Source organism: Opisthorchis viverrini (assembly GCF_000715545.1).
Source record: "Opisthorchis viverrini unplaced genomic scaffold opera_v5_113, whole genome shotgun sequence".
In the NCBI taxonomy this organism is placed as follows: Eukaryota; Metazoa; Platyhelminthes; class Trematoda; order Opisthorchiida; family Opisthorchiidae; genus Opisthorchis; species Opisthorchis viverrini.
In genome coordinates, this window is record NW_008751767.1 from 590,593 (window position 1) to 611,563 (window position 20,971).

Sequence of the window (20,971 nt, forward strand, 5' to 3'; positions counted from 1 at the left end):
TCAATGTTGTTTAACGTGAAAGGCTCGATCGATACGTGCATTATATGTTCGATATACTAGGTCTCAAAACACGCGTCACATGATGTCGGATGTAAGTGGTCGGATGGAGCACTGGCGAACCGGAAACGTGCGTGAGGGTATTCCAACATGTAACGATGCTTGGTACACAATACCCTCTCCAAAAAGGGCCAGCTATCCAAGAATTCCTGAGATGAGTGGGAATTTAGCAAACAACAGCATTCTGTGGCGTCGACTTACCACGTAGTAACTTCCTCATGAGCCTGGAACTTTCACCCCCGTTGGTGAACTGACTAGTATGTTGTTTCTAAAACAAATGATGTGTCGCCCAGTTGTAAAACTCTTTGGATGTCTGGCTGCCCCGCTACCAGGAGGAAGCACGAGGGCTATCAGATTGCCCAAGTCTAGGCAGGACCAGTGGAGATGCCGGGGTAGGGTTCGAACCAGGGACATTCCGGTCTGTAATTTCGCACCTTAACTACTAAGCTCTTTCGAACTCAGGATACATTACTCAGGCATTTGCCCATTTATGGTAACTACCGTTCAACATGATCGCAGTGTACCGCCACGTGAAGTGCTTCTCCTGTTCCCCTGTATCTGCAGTGCTTGATGGGAATGATGCGGGCCAATGTTTAACTTGGATCAACGAAAAAGTAGCCCATCTGGTGGTTGGAGCGCACGAACCCAGAAGCTACTGTGTAGACTTTTCGGCAACGGACAGGCTGTTCAGCCTCTGGAGCAGTTATATCGATTTCGTTGGTTTACTGGTACTGTCTGGGTGGGTTTAAAAACCTGCGATGTTTTCCCCCGGGCTTCGAAAGTTCCGATTGGCTCTTAGGTTTGAGTACGGTCAGTGGAGTCCTGTTTATCCAGTAGGTGCCTAATTTCCCCAAGTTCCTGTGATGTAGCCGAAATTTTCCGTGGTTAGCTTTTGACCGTTCGTATCGTGCGCATCATCATCAACGACAGCATGACATCAGTGCTCAACACCAATGCTTCACTGCCGTACAGCCATGACTTATTTGAAAGCCTTATTGTAAAGAAAAGAATAAAGGTGGATGGGGGAGGGACTTAGTGCTAGCTTAACACAATCATTCCGAGGTGCCTACACCTCCAGACATTCATTCAGGCAATCTGGACAGAAACTGACAACAAGAACGCCACTGACATCGGTTGGCAACCATATCTTGTTGTGTCTCCAACCAGGCACAATAAGCATCACGCGTCCCCACCCTGAAGGGCGCGCAGCACCGAGAGCACCCAAGCGCATTGTGATCTCCTTCATACTCCTCTGCCAAGTCAAGGGTCGGCCACCTCTCTGTTCACGCCACTCTGAATTGGGCATGGAAAACAGCACTCTCTTCGGCAAACNCACCAACCCACACGAGCTATGGTTTTGAGACAACGATTGTCGAACACCTGAAGACGTCTCAGGTCCGCTGCTCGAATAGGCCAAGTCTCACAGCCATACAACAAAACAGCCCGTACTGTAGCTTGATACACACGTCCCTTCAGATTCAGGGATAAACCATTCTGACGCCATAGGTGTCTCAAGTTAGCAAACGCGGCCCGAGCCTTGCAGATTTGTGCATTCACCTCATCTGTCACACTACAATCAAAACTAATACAACTTCCAAGATACGTAGAACGCTCTACCCAGATAGTTTTGGATCTTACTCAAAAGAAAACGTGGATAGCCGCGTCGAACGCCTCATGACCTAGGATTCGGAATCTGTACTTATTAAAACAGAGGTCTCCTTCCGAAGAGAGTACCTAGAGGAGCTGACCAAGGCAGCCATTTCTCTGAGAGGGGACCAACAAAAAGCCGAATTGAGCAAACGATTTGGTTCTACTGTGTGTGATGCATTTTCAGCTTCAGATAGTTTGCTCGTTTGTTCGGAACATAGCTGTTGTGTTCCCTTGAGTCTTTTCTCCGGCACTAGGCACTGGAGCGGGTTCACCACTTAGATACAACATGATCCATATTTGACACAATGAATAGTTTTGGCACCTTCTTTAGGCAAAAATCACATCATATGTACCTCTCGAACCGACAGGTGTGTCATATACCCCCCGAACCTATCATCGGTGAACGAAACTGCGGCAGCTACAACCACTGTACGACGAGTACGCGGTTCTTACAGCTGACAATGATGATGATGATCTTCTGGTACCCTCCATTCCAGTATGGACGTAAAACCAGTCGCGGTGGCCCGAATACTGTCGCTCTTTTCAATGCTGTGTTTCTGGACAAAGAGAGCCCTTCCCCTTTCGTCTGCGCTTCGTACCGTTGACGATAGTTCCTATGTTATCTTTGTCTGGTCTGCAGTTCTACGTCCCAATTTGGGAAGCTGACCCACCACTTCCGTTCTCGATTAATCCGGTATCGATCGCGCAGTTGCTTCCAGATCTGAATGGGCGCGTGCTGCGGCGGACTGACGGCTGCGTCGGAATCGGAATGGGGTACGCCCGTCTAACTCGAAGTTGCTCCTCAGTTCTGACCGAACACGCGGAAGAAAGACAATTAACTACATTAAAGGGATCAGAATTCACTTGCAGCCGTGGATGACTGCGTTGGGGTTCACTTAACAGTTTACGTCAGACGCCACTCCATTGTCGTTTCGACAGAACCCGAAATTCATCGAAACTGATTGAATCCATTCCTTAGCGAGATACACCATTTAAGTTGATCCGGTGTTAAGGGGAGACTCAGCTGAACTTAATCAAGGAATTGCTGAGAACTCATCACCGTGGGCACAGCCCAGAGTTCCCACCAGCCTTGTTCTACCTGGACACCGAGTTGTACACAGGTGGGGAAATACAGCCACTTGGTTTCAACAGGAGACCCTAATGAATCATGAATGAACCGCACGACAAGTTTCGATAAGTTTTTAGCAACCTTGGAGTAGTATGTTCCGTCAAGAAGAGATTTGATCCTTTTTCAGCAGAAAAACTCAGTGTTTCTTAGCGAATCTCAACAAGTATCCATTAGAGTGAAATATTTTCCCCAAGTACTCATAATCGTTCAGCTGTAGCACCCTCTCGGTTCCTGACTGCCAGCCACCCGAAAGGAAGCACGAGGGCTGCGGTTGCCCAGGCCTAGACAGACGAAGTCAAGAGGCAGAGGTCGGTTCGAACCACGGACCTTTTCTTTTTCAGCAGAAAAACTCAGTGTTTCTTAGCGAATCTCAACAAGTATCCATTAGAGTGAAATATTTTCCCCAAGTACTCATAATCGTTCAGCTGTAGCACCCTCTCGGTTCCTGACTGCCATGCCACCCGAAGGAAGCACGAGGGCTGCGGTTGCCCAGGCCTAGACAGACGAAGTCAAGAGGCAGAGGTCGGTTCGAACCACGGACCTTTTGGTTGTTAAATTCTCGCTCTAACCACTGAACCGTCCCGCCATCTACAGCTCTAACCCAATCCGTGGCCAAAGTTCGATCATTTCAGCACGCCATTCCCAGTATACTTTGCCGTTTTACACACAGATGTTCGACCGCCTGTCTTGGCAGAACGGATAAGCAATTTCGACCTGGGCAAGTGGGCACTAAAATACGAGTCAACACGCCCCACCAAGTCCAAATAATACATCTCGGATCCCACTTGTAGCTGCACGACAGTGTTGTTTGCATTCTCTACGTGACATTTCAAGGTACAACCCTATTCGGCCTTGCCTTTCGCGCGTCGCGCTGATGATTATCGGTTCATTTGCCAAGCTGATAAAGGATACTCGTCTGTTTTCTGGTATTTGGATGGCACTCGACACACCACTGCGTGCAAGCAAGGGAAACCGATAAAAACTCGAAGAAATTGGAACACAGTTGGTTCTCAAGCCCGTTGGGAAGCGTCAGTTGATCCAAGTGTGTGATGACACATCTGGATGCTTCCGTTATTGTGGACTTCTCTCTATCAAATAACTATGCGCTGAAGTTGGTCACGGTGTCCCCCCATGATTTTACTCGTCTTTACTGTGAAAACAAAAGTGTGGATTGGTAGAAAAGCCATCGTTTCGCAGACGAAATAAACTTGGTTAGCACCTGGAGACAGAAAAATGAGGCAAAATGGAGAAGCGGTGATGTGTGGGTGTGTATCATAAAAATAGAAAACTTTTTCTCTTGAACAAAAGAGACTTCGGAAAACGCACCGTCTGACATCATCTGTAAATCGAACAGAGCCAGTTGATAGATTTGGGAGATTAACAAGGGAACAAGGACTGATGTCTGTACTTGCTCTCGTCGTGTTGGCAACCAGAAAAAAACGATTTTTTTAAGTAGATTTCGATAGAAAATAGAGCAAATAGTGAGAATATGCGTCAAATCAGGATCATCAGAAACGAGCGGGGTGTCTGTCGATCAATAAAGCCAGTTCACCTAAACGATGACAATGATGATTGAGTGGAACAGAAGGCATGCACAAAACCGGTCCACAAGTTGGATTGTGAGCGCGAGGAGGGCATACTGATAGTTCTGAATCAAAGTGGGGGCGTCGTCTGTGTGGATGGAATCTGCTTCTACATGAGAGATTACACGCCGGAGTTAGAAAAATAAACCCAAATCGTGGGGTTGGGGGGCATTGAAGATCACGGTGGTGGTCGGAACAGGCTAAAGAAGAGAAAACAGGGTTTCGTGAATTGGAAAACGGTAAAGTGAACGGCGATCTAGCTACTTGGAGTGAATCAACCTACCATCTGAATGGACAATGTTAGTCGTTCTAGCAAGCGTGAATACTACTGGTTAGTGGAGCCCCATTGTTCAGTTCCCAACGGACCAGGTTGATTAAACAATTGCAGAACAGTCATCACAGAATGCGGCCAAATTGGATACGGTCCAACCAAGTCCGTTTTTACTCCAATTATACGGTTCTAAACACATGCCAAAAACCGGGACTGGTTAGGACCCATTAAAATATTGATCCTAGTTCTCGCCCCGCGCAAATTGAATTTCCAGTTTATCAGCTATAAACCATGTACCATGAGTACACTGGTTCCAAAAGGTCCATGGTTCGAACCCGACCTCCCCGGTCTAGGCTGCTACAGTTTCGACCACCAGAAAAAGTGGGAAAGCGTGGGAAATACATGCCAAGATGGCGTGTTCGGAAACTCAGTAGCTACGCATTGAAGGCGATAGCTTTGATGCATGAGCTCCACAGTTGATAAGTGTTTTGTTATAGCAAGCCAAAGTCGCGGGGAAGTGATTAGTGAGGCAAGCATATCAGTGACCTTCAAATCAGAAAAAATCACCTTGATTGAGAATCACTACTGTACGAGCGGTATGTCGACTGGTGCATTGGCCAGCACGATGGAAAGAACACACTACTTGACTGGTTGACCACTGAATGAAGAAGTTACAGCCGAAAAAACAGTAAGGAGAGCAACTTCTAAGCCCGAGAAATCATAATCGAGAAAAAAACACTTGCTTCTGATTCGACCGATTGCAACGGATGTTGAACTACTCCGGAGAGCCAACTGAGTGAGATTCAGTCCGGTCGTTCGCTAGCAGCTCCAAAGAAGCCTGGGAGGATGGACGACTTTGCGGCTTGCACTTGGGGTGGCACGTGACAACAGGTGGCTCGGGAGAACTGTGACCTGTGTCAGAGACCACGGGCCTCAGACGATCTGCCATCACACGATGAAGCGCGCTGCCTACTGCAGGAGATGAACTGAGACTTTGCGGGCCGGAAATTGATGGGCTTGTCAGAGACGTCACAGGCTGCTTCCAGGCTTCGCTATCCGAGGGAATTTCTCGTGTCAACTCGCCAGCGCTGGAAGTCAACGAAGATTTGAGAATCCCTGGTCTACTCTTCTTTGAGCGTTTGCTTTTCTTCTTCGTTTGTTTGTGAGCTTCAACAGTCAATGTATGGTCTGATTGCGCTGCATGATCAACACCCTCGGATGTGGCCGGATGACTGATGGGATTCGCATGAGCGGGCGGGACATCTGGAAAGGACAAGGGATCTCCGATCGCTTCAGCTGTTTGCTCACACCACGGGATTGTGGAGGCCTCACGGGGAGACACATTCTGACTAGGGAAGTCATCCTCGGACAAGGCGGACTGTATGGTGATCGATTCGGGGCGCGGAATCGGAGAATAGCTACGAGTCGGAACTGCGATTGGAATGGATCTGACAGTGAACGGCGACAGCATAGATGATCCCACCGGTGTGACAGCAGAGCTGGAGTCATGGGGATCCCGCTCCCCTCGCCAACAGGCCTCCTCGTCCTGTGTTGAGAAGCACCGAAATGTTTTTGAATTCAAGGAAGACTTAGTGCGTGAAACATTACAAACATAATGTCTTAGCAGACTTCGTTCCCCGGCCCAACTAAAGTACTGCCTCTTAATCAAACGACCGATAAACTCCTCATCGAAGAGAAAACGGGAACTCACGAAGATGTGAGTCTGATACATCATCATTTTCCCTGGATTTTTGCCGCTGATAAGTGAGTGAGCCTGGTCAACACATTCTGTAACGGTCAGCAGGATTAAAGCTATTTTCGAGGATCCCGAACTGGTGGCAACCAACTTCAATTGACCAAATCATGTGAGTCGACATCAACTCCAGCAGGATCATAGATACGAATACTTCGGAAGGTCAGCCACCTGATGTTCGTGTATGCTCAGCCTTCAGGCCAGCTTCCAACACTCGTAGCAGTACATTTAACAGATGTGCGATGAACGCTTGTTTGCGTGCGCTGCTCAATTAGCTGCCCGATAGCTCTTAGTGATCTGATATTGGTCATGTGATTCCGCCTTCTGGTGCCACACTAGGTTATCGAAAGGGCGAAGAGGTTGTTTGTTGGAGTTGGAATCCAGAGAAGTTGGAAACCGCTTCAAACCCGAAGACCACGCACCAACATCTAGCATGCTGGCCCAACACGTTTTTCAATCGTCTTAAACACTTCTAGGGTTCCCAAGACTGCTCCAACATTGAAAGAAAAGTGAATCGGGCACATCACTCAAGCTCGTTCAGACGTGAAAATTTAGATACGCCCATCGTGCGTTGGTGGAGTAGTGGTAACACGCTCGCCTGGCATGTCAGGTGTCCGGGGTTCAAACCCCGGCACAGCCATTGGATATGCACTGTCGATGAGCTCTAATAAGAGCGAAACTCGAGTCCAATGCTTCCCCCTCTGGTGTGGATTCACCAGAATGATTACCGCCAGGACAGGAGGACGAGAGTGATGTGAGTATGAGCAAGTGAAGAGGAACCTCATGCTCTGAAGCATTCCAACCATGAGACTGAAGATGAAATTCTCCTCGCTACTGTTGTTGACGACCTACTTCCGAACGACAATGGTGTAGATGAAGAAAACTTTGGAGGTTGCTCAGAAATTCCAAGACTATTATAATCCGAGGAGACTGGATACCGTTAATGGAAAGTAAAGAGTTCAAAAATCGGACAGGAAGCGAGGAAACAATGTCAACAAACAACGTATGCAACGGCAGTCTCACTTGTATCGCGTCGGCAATGCACGAGGCCACGTCATCACTGAATCGACCCAACAGGCTCGACAGCGAACCACCAAGACTGGAATCCTGATAACTGCCTGAAAAGGGGGTAGGACAAGGTCGGACTTTTCGGAAGGAAAATAATCGCGTACGTGGCGACTGAGAGGGGTACAGAACAGTAGCAATAGGCCTAACTGGTCTACTTTGGGGCTCATGTGCCCGGATAGAAAATATTTGCAGTCCAGAACCCACACACTCAACGTACCTCCTTCAATAACCACCGAGGCATCGGCCGACCCCAAAGGACGCGGAATGCTTAATGGATGGGTGGAATCTCCTGAAGAATTCCTTAAGCGAGCGATGCCCTCTAGCAGCCGACCGGGGACGGAGTGTAGTGTGCCGGATTTTGGATGCGGCCTACCAGGTGACGCCGACCCACTAACTCCGCTTTCTGGTAGCAGCATTGTAGCCCCACTGAAAGACTGGCCACTGGACAATGTCGGTTGTCCGGACGCGCTAGTGCAAGAGAATTCCACGGCCTCCGAGTCGAACTGGCTAGGAGAACCGTAGTAGGATATCATCGAAGCGGGTTGGTTGCAGGGAGGGAGAAATTTGTAGAGTTCGGAAGAGGTAATAGAATCCATAACGGAGGCGGGGTCCATTACGGAGCACGGGGAATATTCGTCGAGGGATGAACCGGTAGAATCAAGCTGTTAGGAGAAGAAGAAGAAGATAGGAGCCGTAGTAGAAAACAGCGAATATACTACTTATTTTGGGATGGTTAAAAATACAAGCAGTTGTCGTAGAAAGGACTCACCAATGATGAGTAGGGACGGAAGGTAAACTGCGGTCCCATCCAAACGCGACGCAGGGGGCCCAGATGTGTCGTAATTTCGACCTGGCTGTACCAGTAAGATGCAGCGTCCTCAGGGCTCCAGCCCGCCGGTGCGACGGTAGAACTCTCCGGATCATCATCTGTTTTCGTAGAAAGAGTAGGACCGCTGCTTTCGGACACCTGAGTGATATCCTCGGATGATGGAAGTTCCGAATGCGCCGTTACATTTGGCGAATCTAACGGCAATGAGAAAATATGAGGACCAAAAAAGAGCGGTCAGCGACAGGAAATCCTACAGTCACCCACATTTTTTTCAAAATATTGTTTTAAACATATAACAACAATAAAAATGACCATTTAATGTGAATGATGTCCGCTCATCATCAGACTTCACTACCATTCACCACGATCCCAGCAAATTTTGAACTTCGCCGTCTTCAGAACGTTTCAGACAGTCTAACAGTATAAAAAAAATAATTCAGCTGTAACACCCTTTCGGTGTCCAGCTGCCATGCCACCCGAAGGAAGCACGAGGGCTGGGATACTGACAAGTTGCCCAAACCTAGACAGGGGAAATCGAGAGACAGAGGTCTGGTTCGAACCACGGACATTCCGGTCGCGCTCTAACCACTTGAACCATCTCGCCCCCTAACAGTATGGTTCTTAGTTTAGGTTCGATCGAAACCTATCTGCTCTTTTGTTGGTTGCAGGAACCAGCATAACCTTCACGTCTGTTCAGGTGTTCATGTTCACTGCGTATCTCAATTCTTCTTCCAAGAGGAATGATAGATTGATCAAATTCCAACCGAAGACAAGCAATCGAACCGTTCGTAAGAAGGATAGTTAGAGTAAAGTTGTGGGAAAGGGTAAGTGGACGAACTTGAGAAAACAAACGTGTCATTGGATACGTCAGCGAGTGAACATCTCTTGGAGGTAGGCGATGTCAGCTCTTCAGCTGCCAATGGTAGTTCTTCGTACATTCCAAAAGGTACTCTGACAGAAGCAATCAAGTGACGTTGAAATGAGCCATGTTTCAAAAGGCATTCTGACCGAACCAATCAAATAACATCGAAATGAACAATGTTCTGAAAGGTATTCTGACAGAACCAATCAAGTGACGTTGAAATGAACTGCGTTCTAAAAGGTATTCTGACCGAACCAATCAAATAACATCGAAATGAACAATGTTCTGAAAGGTATTCTGACAGAACCAATCAAGTGACGTTGAAAAGAAAGCATGTTCTGAAGTGGGCTCCGAGGTAGAAGCGGATCATGCTAGAAGTTAAACGGTCTGATATAGTCAGCTGACGATGACACGGGTGGTTTAGTTCAGGTCAGTGTGACAACCGAGAACAGTGTATGTATGTTCGAGAGCAATTGCAACTTGTGTCAACACACACAAGGAGAGAGAAGTGAAGTTAAGACCCACTGACACCTGACGTGTTGACTACTTTGTGGCATCTCCAGTCCGGAACATGATGGAGGGCAGTCGAGCCCATGACATACGATGCTCCCACAACATACAGTCAAGGCTGCGAAGAACTAAATTTCTTGTCCTCATGGCAAGGTTTCATAACTATAAACCAACAGTAGACGCACTGCGATGTTGCAAATGCTGCCCCCCCCCCAACAGCAGGTTAATGTGACCTTGACTCCAGACGGGAACTATGGCAACAAGAGAGATAAACTGCGCTTTTTTGACATTTGATGAACTGCGAACGCTCGCAACAACCGTAGGCATAACTACTGCAGGCCCCCCCCCCCTCGTTCACTGACTTGTCTCCGTTTGCCGGATTATGACTGATTAAAAAAAATCGCTCGGTTGTAGCACCCTTTCGGTGCCACCAGAAGGAAGCAGGACGGCTGTCAGGTTGCCTAAGCCTAGACAGGGGAAGTCGAGAGGCAGAGGTCGGGTTCGAACCACGGGACTTTGGGTCAGTAACCACTTGGGCGATCTCGTCCCTTTTATGTTTTGCGGACATCAGGGGAGGTTGCAATCTTAAATGGAGCTTCAAGGTGCAAAATCAGTCTTCAGTGATTAACAGATAAACCGGTTCTTCCCTGCTGAGAATTATCAGTCATGTCGGCAGTCAACCAGCGGGCTTGGCAGTTAGCTTGAAAACGTTTCGTCACCAACATCGGCGCTTAGTTGGGTGGGTAATTCACAGACAGGTGTCGATGTGAGCATCCAATCGAAAGGCATCTTTCCCTCAAACCTATTGGTGCATTTCGATTTGTGTTGCTTTGTAGTCTATGTTGCTTGCATTCGATTGGTGCATCAGTGACGGACGTCACTGTGTAACAACGATGGTCATACAAACTCCACACAGAAAAACCTGAAGTGATCTGAACGAAGACGAGCATACCGGCGAGTTTGATGAACACCCATAAAACCTACCTCCGGCATCGGTGGCGCGGGCCGACGGCGCACGACTACGACTTGTATTGATCAGGTTCGCAGTGGCAACGAGTATGGGATGCTGTTTCGAAAACGGTGGGACACAAATGGCGTCTGTTTGGAGGTTCCATTCTCCAACCGGAGTACAGTCCAACCGGATGGAAGCTTCCTATAGGGGGAGGAACAAAAGTGGTAAGAAGGTATTTATCGAATGGATGAAGACAACCGAACCGAAGTGAGCCTTACTAAAGCCGATAAAGTCTGTAGGACCTTCATATGGAGACGATAAAGCGAACTGATCCGAACAACTAACCAAAATACCTACTGTTCTACCCCATCCTTCGGTTTTCCGATAGTCGTATCAATGTCTCAGCTATGGTTGTAATGTCCCACAGAATACCACATATGACCGAACTGACCTAATTGGGCGGAAGGTCTAATTGGATGGTATGAGCTTATATGGGGCAAGAAAACAGAGTCTACACCGAAAGGTAGTTTGAAAAACAATCAATAAAGAACGGATATAAATGGTTCAAGTTTAATAGAAGGAAACTGTGTGCAGTTTAGTTGATCAGTACGGGAATGCAGCGTTTCCATTCAGCACAGTAACAGCCTTCAACGCTAGAATACAAACAAGGGACGACTCTACAAATGGAACGAGGTCCTGAACCCTATTCAGAGTAGATACCATCGGTGAGAGAGCAGCAGAGTGAAGGCGTGGAGGCTCATTTGTACACCAAATTCGTTTCTCAAAAGACCCACCTCAATATCTCTTTAGTGATGCCCTTCTTCACGGAAACTCAGGGACTGTGTCTACCTGATAAGCTCCAAGAAAAAGGGAAAAGTCGGTTGTGGGCTGTCAAAGATATTTCAGCGACCCTATGAGTAGAGTGTTACGTTGGGTGGAAGCTTGCATACCGAAAGAAGCGGGTCAGGCATATTATGCGTTGAATTGTTCAGCTGTAGGACCCTTTCGGTGCCTAGCTGTCATGCCACAGGAAGGAGGCACGAGGGCCGGCGTACTGCCAGGTTGCCCAAGCCTAGACAAGGATCTATGCGTTGAAGATAGTATAGCTACTGAGGAACCCACTGGGTCATGCTGACCATCTTCTAAAACTACTTCAGTAAGCCTCCACTGCGAAGACAGGATGAATGTGATTCTCTTCTAAGAGTCATGACCGACGGGCCATCCATTGGAGTGACACCTTTTCGGAGAAGTGTGACTTGAGGTCAGAGTACTATTGTGTGGGCCAGAAATGCTACACAATGAGTCATCTAACAACATATAGCGACACCAACGAGTCGGCCTCAAGTGTCTTTACATCCCAAAATAAAAGAAATATTTTTTGGTAGTTGGGGATGCCCGATCTAAGGAAGTTATCTTCAGATACATAAGAGTCTGCATTAAGAAATGAATTAGTAGCCGGTAAGTTAGAAGAGACCCGTGGGTGAAAAACTAAATGCCATTTTCCCTATGGAGATTAGCACAGATTATCATGTTTGCCGCGTATCACACCGCAGCCACAGGACGGTCCAGGGCGAGGGGAACTACTGAGTGACTAATTCCTGCTTTTAACACTAATACCTCATAATCTTTCCAGTTTTCCTTTCGAATCTCCTTAGTTTGCGTTACATACGATTACTCCTTTCCTTTCCGACTCCAGATTTCTCCGGATTATCCTTAAGACTTTCGTTGGAATTTTGACCTGACGCTGTGGTGAGCTCTGGACGGAAGCCATGTCTCGCAAACTATTCGTACACCCAGCCGTCGTGATGCCCTTATTTACCCGATCGATGGGGTCAGAGAGTAGGTTCTTTCCGGCAGAGAGGACCTCCATGCTTCGCAACAAACTGTTTACTGACCGCACTGCTCTGGTCACCGGAGGGGGTAGTGGTTTGGGGAAGAGCATAGCAAAAATTCTGGCTATCTTGGGCGCAAACGTATTCATCATTAGTCGCCGGGAGGAGGTACTAAAGTCTGCGTGTGAAGAGATTAAAGACCAAATTGGAACTAAGGTATATCTCCTTTTAATGAACATTTATGAAATGGTGTTTTCTGCAGTATTTTGTAATACGGACAAATGATAGTGCTACATTGAGAGCAAAATGTCAAATGAATTCTACCTACGCAAAAAAAGAAAAATGGTCATTGCTGATCTATTGCTCAGGCGACTAAGTTTGTCGCGCGTCAGGCGGACACGTGAACGCCTTCAGGTGGTCCGGAAATAGTACCATGCTGCTTCTTCCTTCCTCTATAGTTCCACACCAGCTGCGCATATATATTTGGGGTGTACTGATAACAGGCAACCCGAAGGAAGGAAGCACGAGGGCTGGCGTACTGCCAGGTTGCCCAAGCCTAGACAAGGATCTATGCGTTGAAGATAGTATAGCTACTGAGGAACCCACTGGGTCATGCTGACCATCTTCTAAAACTACTTCAGTAAGCCTCCACTGCGAAGACAGGATGAATGTGATTCTCTTCTAAGAGTCATGACCGACGGGCCATCCATTGGAGTGACACCTTTTCGGAGAAGTGTGACTTGAGGTCAGAGTACTATTGTGTGGGCCAGAAATGCTACACAATGAGTCATCTAAACACAAAAAACTTGTGTGTAGAAATTTAGTACAGCTAAACCACGCAAAGACGAATTAACTACCTGATACAGCTTCTCGCCATACTGTGAGGTCTCTGCTGGACCCACGCACAGGTCGTATTCCACCAAATGAAGGTCTGCGGTCAGAATGAACAGACCATCCACCGGGCGCGCCTTGCTCCCTACATGCGTGTGTGCGTACAGAAAACAAAATGATGGATTACGACACGGACAGTGGAAAATGTGTTGGAATCAAATGGGCCCGTGACGGTCAAACGCCATAAAATTACATACTACTTTCAAACTAAATAGTAGCGTATGGAAAAAAACAATTCTTGCGTGGAGCCACGCCAAACAATAGATTGTACGAACTATCGACAGGAAGGTCAGAATGTATAACACATATCTGGTAACAGGCAGGAGATAAAATGAGAAACGCGTGGTCATTAAAGCAACAAAACCTGAACATTTATACGTCCATACGTACATATCGGGATATCTCGAATATCGTACCAACTGAAACATGAGGCGGCCTGGTGCAGCACATCATAAACNGCGAAACCGGTCGTGAACTGTCGAAGACTTTTCAGCGACCTTATGAGTAGTGTATTACATCCCTACAGGCATCGCGATATCTTGAATATCGTACCAACTGAAACATGAGGCGGCCTGGTGCAGCACATCATAAACGAGGGATTCAGCTGGGTTCCAGGTGAGTCTCTCGTAAAGACCAAATTTTTCTGCAAATGAGTGTAAATTCGCCAGAACCCGTTTTGAGTCTTCTGTTTACTGTTTGTCGGTTGATTTGAGGTAGCGATGTTTTGAACATTCTCGCAATCGGCTTCAATTGCGAGCGATATCAGGCAACACCAGCATGGGTCTCCAAAGCTCCACCCAGTGAACCGGGTACGCTGGACAGGGAATAATTCGGCTGTACGGCTTTTCATCACTGTCTCTCAACTTGTTCTTTCTCGCAACTACACACGTACGGCGGCATACCCAAGCGAACTGAATGTGGTAAAACTAAACGACCTCGCTCATTATGAGACCATCACAGCATCCGACATTCACCAGGCTGGTGACGGGTTGCCGCTCGCACGCGCGCGCGCGCGCAACGATTTCCAAGCCCACGCACAAAGCAGCAGACGCTTGGTGTCTTTAGTTGGTCCAATTGTCCGCTATCGACCCGGCTAGAACCTGATGATAGTGGGAGGAGATTCGATCATTTTCAATCGAGATCTCGTCCTGTAAGTGAGACCGATCCATGTTGAAAAGCCGAGAAGTACCGCACGGCTGTTTTTCATCAGCAGCAGCGCGCATCTCACGAAATTCCGGGGCGTTTCAGTCTCCTGGCGAACGAGCGGCTGACCAGCAACGTGATCACAGTCTGGCGTTCTCTAGCCGCGTGAAAAAAACAACCTATCGATCAAGTGAGATGACAATGTTCACCAAAGCTTACAATGCACAGCATGGGGGGAAACTCAGCTTGGAATTTAGCTTCTCTGTTGACAAAATGTGTGAAAGTGTGGATGGAATACTCCTGGGGTGGGGGACATAATTTCATCTGGATTTGACTGACGATGCGCGTTGTGCAACCAGAAGACACCAAACTGTACAATAAGAACGACAAGTCAAAAGCAACCTACGGTGCTTCTCATGCAGCCAATTTTACTTGCGGCTGTTGGTTTTACCAGTCGTCGAAGTCAGCTGGTTAAAGGTATGGTGTAACAGAATAGAGCGTGGTTCAACCCGGAAAAGCTCGGCATCTGACAATGCCTTGAACTCAACCTATTTAATCCGAAAACAGCTTGGGAACGGTCTCGTGAGGATGCAGGCAAGGGTGTCTGGTTTTAGTTGCCGGTCGATGAATAAGGCGAGTTTCAATTGAATTTCTTCTCAATCTAACTGACCATAAATCTCTGCTACATTTTGTTGACTATTTCAAGCTATGGATAAGAAAATCATTCCCCCGCCCAGCTCATTTCAACAACGACTCATCGGCCCGATTTTCAAGTAATACGTGCCTCGATTTCCGACTTGCTGAGTGCTGCTAGACTGAGCATTCCTCACTGAAGTTGTCATGTCCAGATCTGCGGCATCACATTTCGACAGAACATATCCGGCGTGACCCGAATCGGTCGATACTTGCGCGTTAGTCGGTTATCTAGCCTGCCTATGAAAACGCCGGGCTTAGTCGGACAGCCTCGAAGCGAGCGACCACGTGAATGTCATTGTCTCCGCAGTTTCCTATTGGTAGCTGTCGCGTCACATGACTGAATAGTGGTACGTGATCGCAACGGAAAGCCATGCCAATTCCCAGTTGCTCGTTCAGTAATCAGCCAATTGAAATGAACTGTTCCACAAGGGAATTTGTGAACACGAATACCTATAACGAGTTGCGCCAGTCTGATTTTCTTTTGTCTTCGTGACTAGCGGTGCACAGAACAGCGCTTTTGCCAAATACAGCCCTTTTTTCAAACAGAATCCTCGCTGAATCCCTCTCTAGATGTTTGTTTCATTGTACCGGTGGTTGGACGTGAGTCTTTGCGCACGGTTTATATGTAGGCCGGCAGTACAATTCCATAACGAGTTTTCGAAGGGACATCTCCCAGATATTCGTACATTACGACAAATGCACAAATTGGTTGCCACGACACGGTTCCCACACAGTCGTGTAATGACACGAAGAATGTTGCTGGCACCATAGAATGCACACTCCTATCTGTTACAAAAAAGGAGAGCAGCAGACCTTATCTAATCTGTCAGCTGCACCTCTGTTGAAGAAACCTTCATTCAGGATAAAATCACCGAAATAAAAGCCGCTTTCATACCGGCTTGGTTTTTTTTACGTCCAACTGTCTTTGCGAAATCGAATGTAGGTAGGTGGTTTGATGATCTTACAGATATCAGAATAAACCGTGGCTCGAAAAACGTCGTGGGTTGCGACGATTCATTTGGACGGTGGCCAGTGCACAACCTCCCTTTTGGTTGTCACTCTCCAAAGTGCGTAAGGCCGGCAACAGGTTGCTCGTGCTTACAGTCCAATCACATGTCGCCCGCCATGTCTGTGACGTCACTCATTCGTGTGACGTGATAGCCAGTAGTGGGAATTCGTGGGACAGTGGGGATCACGTGACCCGTTGTTTCAAGGTCATTCACACTGGGCAAGGTAAATGAATGGGCCTAATACTGTTGCCTACACACCACTCGAACTGGATCAGGTAAACTATCATCGAATTCTTCCTCTTGTTGTCAATGCGGGTGGAAGTTGACGCAAAAATCTATCCACATGGAAATTTATTTGATTCAACTAGACATCAAACGATCTGGTTTAAAACTAGAACACCAATGAGAAACGCCGAATTCACTTTCACTCTCGGTTAGCAAGAATCGCAATCGAAAAGGTTGGATGAAGTAAATTCGGTGTTATGTTTTATCGTCTAGCGGTAGGACTCCGGTTTCACCTGGAAAGTTGCACTGAAAGGATTGGAAGGAATATGGTTACCCAGGCAAATCAGTCGGAAACTAGCACCTGAATGAATGATAGAAACCTTTTTACTGATTGTGGACCGTTCAGTCATTGGAATATTATTGCTGTAACCAGGAGGTTCGCTGAAAAGCCACGGAACTCTCACTATGAAATGGGCGCGGAAACAAGAAGAAACGTATAGAACTGACCCCCCCCCCAGACACCCATTCAGACAACCTGGATAGAAAGCGACAAGCACATATTGCGGCGTCTCCGACCGAACACATCGGAGGGCCCGCGGTTCCATCCTGAGTCAAACCGGCAATGCCTAGACTTCTCGTAACCTCTTCATACCCATCTCCAAGGTCAAAGATTGGCCACCTCTGCTTCCGCCACTCTGAATTCGGCATAGAAAACAGCACTCTCTTCGGCAAACGATGGCTAGGTATGCGTTACGCACGGCCTAACTAACGCAACTTCTGGTGCTGGACACATTCCTTGATGGACGGCTCCACTGCACAAGCGGAAACGCGCTTCCTAATTGCCTCGTTACGGGTTGTTCGCCGACACTAACCAACATGAGCTGTGGTTCTGAGACAACGATTGTCGAACACCTGAAGACGTCTCAGGTCCGCTGCTCGAATAGGCCAAGTCTCACAGCCATACAACAAAACAGCCCGTACTGTAGCTTGATACACACGTCCCTTGAGATTCAGGGATACACCACTCTGACGCCATAGGTGTCTCAAATTAGCAAACGCGACCCGAGCCTTGCAGATTTGTGCATTCACCTCATCTGTCACACTACAATCAGATACGTAAAACGCTCCACAAATTCCAGCACCTCTCCCTGGATTTTAATTGGCGCGTTCAGTGACTGCACGTCCACGAGCATGACCTTACACTTTGTAGGTGCAAAGTGCATCCAAAAAACCTGCGAGACTTTTGCATATCCAAACCCAGATCGACAAGTTTTCGTCAGAGGCTATTTGAACACCACCGATCGTCTCACTATCTCGTTCAAAAAGTAAACAGGATAAGAACAAAGATGGGTTGACCAACATGTTCACGGCAAGACCTATTCAAGTCATCGGGTTGGGAACAGGAAGCCGAGTGGGAGACGACATTGGCTATCTGACAAGGAACCACGAGTTCAGGTCACCAATAGGACGAGTGCGGCCACTGCTGTGGTTGTGTTCGGCCGCCTCGAGTATCAGTTGGTACAACAGTCAGGATGAACAGCTATATATATATATATATGGACAAGACATTCGGGTAAGTTGCAGCGGAGTTCCCCGTAAGCACCAAATCTGTTTGCAATTGGGTGTATCCATGTGGAACATCAGTCGTTCATGAAAAACCGGGGAGTAGGCTTGCTTGATCAAGAAAGAGCGTGATTTTAACCAGTCTCGGAGGCAAGCGTGTTCTTGAGGCATGGGGGAGACCGTACTCCTGTTTTAGCGCAATTATGACGTAAAGTGACGTGGTTTTTTGAGCAGTCTGATGTCAAAACCAAATTCGTGTGTAAGTGAGAGTAGTTGTCGAAGTCTGTCCAATTTGGGTCCAATTAGGCCGACGGAACTCGAGGACTGAGCCCAAAGTGGAAGGGTGAAACCGGGGGTGGGCTATCGAGGAGTTTTCAGCAACCTTATGAGTACCATTTTACATCTGGACAAGTTATCGTGTCGTTTGTTTCGTAGCGAAAAGTGCAGCTGACTTTCAAGTAGACTATGATCCTTTTCTGTGCAATATGTGTGAAAACAAGGATCGTCTACTCACTGTAAAGGATGAAAAAAGTTTTCAGCACACCTAGGCTTCAGATTCGATCATGTTTGCGTAGTATAGTAGTATTAGTAGTATAGTACTGCGCTATGTGCTACGACCGAGTCGGCTGGTATGTCGTTAGAGGATAGCAACACGATTGGGCTATCCCTGCGATCCATCTGGGGATGTACCGGATGTCTCATAATAAACGCAGAATTTGATTGGGTGAGCAAACGTAGCCTATTGAAGTAAAGGAAGGATAACAGTCTTTCAATATTAGTAGCCATATAAAGGAGGTTTTGTTCGCAAGTGTTGGCTTTTTTTGTTTGCGATGGATATCAGTACGCGCATTGAGATTGTGAAACTCTATTATTCCCTTGATGAAAGCGCCACCGCTGCACTTTGTGGTTAAAAAACCAAACATGGTCTCATGAAAGATCCTTTCATCGTGTCGACCATTACAAGCTTGATTGCGAAATTTGAGTCCACTGGATTTGTATTGGATCTTCCTGACAAAGGGAGAAAATCTCCGAGTGATGAAAGGGCGCCCATTGAACAGAATGCCGTCGAGCAACTTCATTTCCAGAGCACCATGGCATCTTCGTCAATAACTCAGGTGTCTCAGTTGACCGGCATTCCCCGCGCAAGCGCGTATCGTATTATGAGACGCCACTTTCATCTCAACAAGATGGAGCTCCACCCCACTACTCAAACCAAGTGAGAACTTACCTCCGAGAGCAATTTTCTGATGAGAGAGTCAAGGCTCGCGTATATCATGAAAATAAACCGAAGAATTTGGTGGAGTTAAGAGCAAGAATCGAAGAAAAGTGTGCACGAGTGACGCTTGAAGAAGTTAAACATGTTGTGTCTCACATCTCATACCGCCTCCAACTTGTTATAGAAGAAAGGAGCGGTTTTTCCAACATCTTTTGGAATGCCAGTTTGTTCGCAGCAAACCTCGATAATGCATGTGTCCACATAAAAATGCTAAATGTTCGAATTGGTGTTTGAGTTTAACATGGATAATATTTTTTGCGTCTATTATGAGACACCTGTACTACTGCTAAATGTTCGAATTGGTGTTTGAGTTTAACATGGATAATATTTTTTGCGTCTATTATGAGACACCCTGTACTACTCATAGGGTTAACGAAAATCCCTCGACAGCCCACCATCAATTCCAACCATCATAAGGCGCAGTCCTCCAATAGCAAATGATTGTACGCAAGTTACGTTGGTGTCAACGATGAGTGAAGAACCGGATCAACGTGGAAGCGAATCCTCGTCACGGTTTAGGATGAATGAAATGCAACAGAGTTTGTAGACGCGGTAAATCAGATGGATGATAGGGACCAAGCAGTCCTTCACTTGCAAAATGAAGGATTTATGACTACTTGTCAGATCTGGAAACAGATAACCAATTGCTGCACGTGTGCCGAAGTGTCACACTACGCTCCGCCGCGAACATAGCTGTCAGATATGGGGCAATCTGAGTCAGACAATCATCTTACACGTTCCTCAAAATCCCATTTGGCTAGTTAGGTGAATAAACGAGCATAAGCAGTAGATTGTGTGTGTAAGAACGGCTTTGAATCAAACTCGATTCAGGTCCAACATTAGCTGACTTACCGTAGGGGTCACATGTCTGATCCGCCACGGAACTGCTTTGTCGGGGGCGATTGGGCGAAAAACAAATCGGAGGAGCGAAACGCGCTGCCATAAGTGGACCACCGACGGCCCCCGCAAAACTGTCCACATGGTGGTCCACAATTGGAAGAGGATGACAATAGGATGGCTGATGACGACTGGGCGCCTGACAAGTCTGCGATGGCTTCACGCGGGCGGGATAATGCATACAAGGCCCTGAATGTTTGCTGGAGAACAGGAGAGGGGACGGTTGGGGGCGGTTTGAGGTGGATGAGGACACAGCTTCCAATGCACCCAAGGCAGCTACAGCGGCGCCGGTTGTGGTACTACTACTCGCCATATGAGGCCTTAGTCGAGCTTCTGGTTTGATGTGACACGGTTCCGGGTAGGGGGGCAAACGAGGGTTGGTCTGATTGTAACGGGCATTCAAAGGGCAGGCACAGGCTCCGTCCAGCGCGGCGGGGAAGACTGGTGGGTCGGTAGCATAGACTGGTGTATCACAAATAGCTCCGATACCTTCGCCGGGACCTGTGGAAGGGTAGAAAAAGTCAACAGAAATAACCAAAATACTGTTCTAGGGTAGAGCATTGTACCTTCGCCATATTCATTATCGCCCGGGCACTGTACCCGATCCGATGGCTTCGTTGATTAATACACATCGCTCGAACTTACTGCTCCTATCAAGGCTATGGCAACGTGACCGTATCTCAGCCCTCGTGCTTCCCTCGGGTGGCATGGTAGCCACGCACCGAAAGAGGGTTACAGTATTACTCCGCTGATAAAGGTTGTACAAGCCAAATG

General features: G+C 47.4%; 2 protein-coding genes across 2 annotated transcripts in view; one reads left to right on the plus strand and one right to left on the minus strand.

Annotated features, from left to right (window-relative positions):
* Positions 1-1,035, plus strand: part of T265_05720 (hypothetical protein) — a gene marked incomplete at both ends in the record, with an annotated part of 7,395 nt that extends 6,360 nt beyond the window's left edge. Inside the window, one exon of the mRNA XM_009170793.1 lies at positions 927-1,035. Coding sequence (XP_009169057.1) covers positions 927-1,035 — 109 coding nt within the window. The remainder of the gene's footprint in view (positions 1-926) is intronic.
* Positions 1,036-5,465: 4,430 nt separating this feature from the next.
* Positions 5,466-20,971, minus strand: part of T265_05721 (hypothetical protein) — a gene marked incomplete at both ends in the record, with an annotated part of 65,083 nt that continues 49,577 nt past the window's right edge. The window contains 6 exons of the mRNA XM_009170794.1: positions 5,466-6,478; positions 7,729-8,173; positions 8,281-8,534; positions 10,697-10,865; positions 13,354-13,472; positions 20,153-20,698. Coding sequence (XP_009169058.1) covers positions 5,466-6,478; positions 7,729-8,173; positions 8,281-8,534; positions 10,697-10,865; positions 13,354-13,472; positions 20,153-20,698 — 2,546 coding nt within the window. The remainder of the gene's footprint in view (positions 6,479-7,728; positions 8,174-8,280; positions 8,535-10,696; positions 10,866-13,353; positions 13,473-20,152; positions 20,699-20,971) is intronic.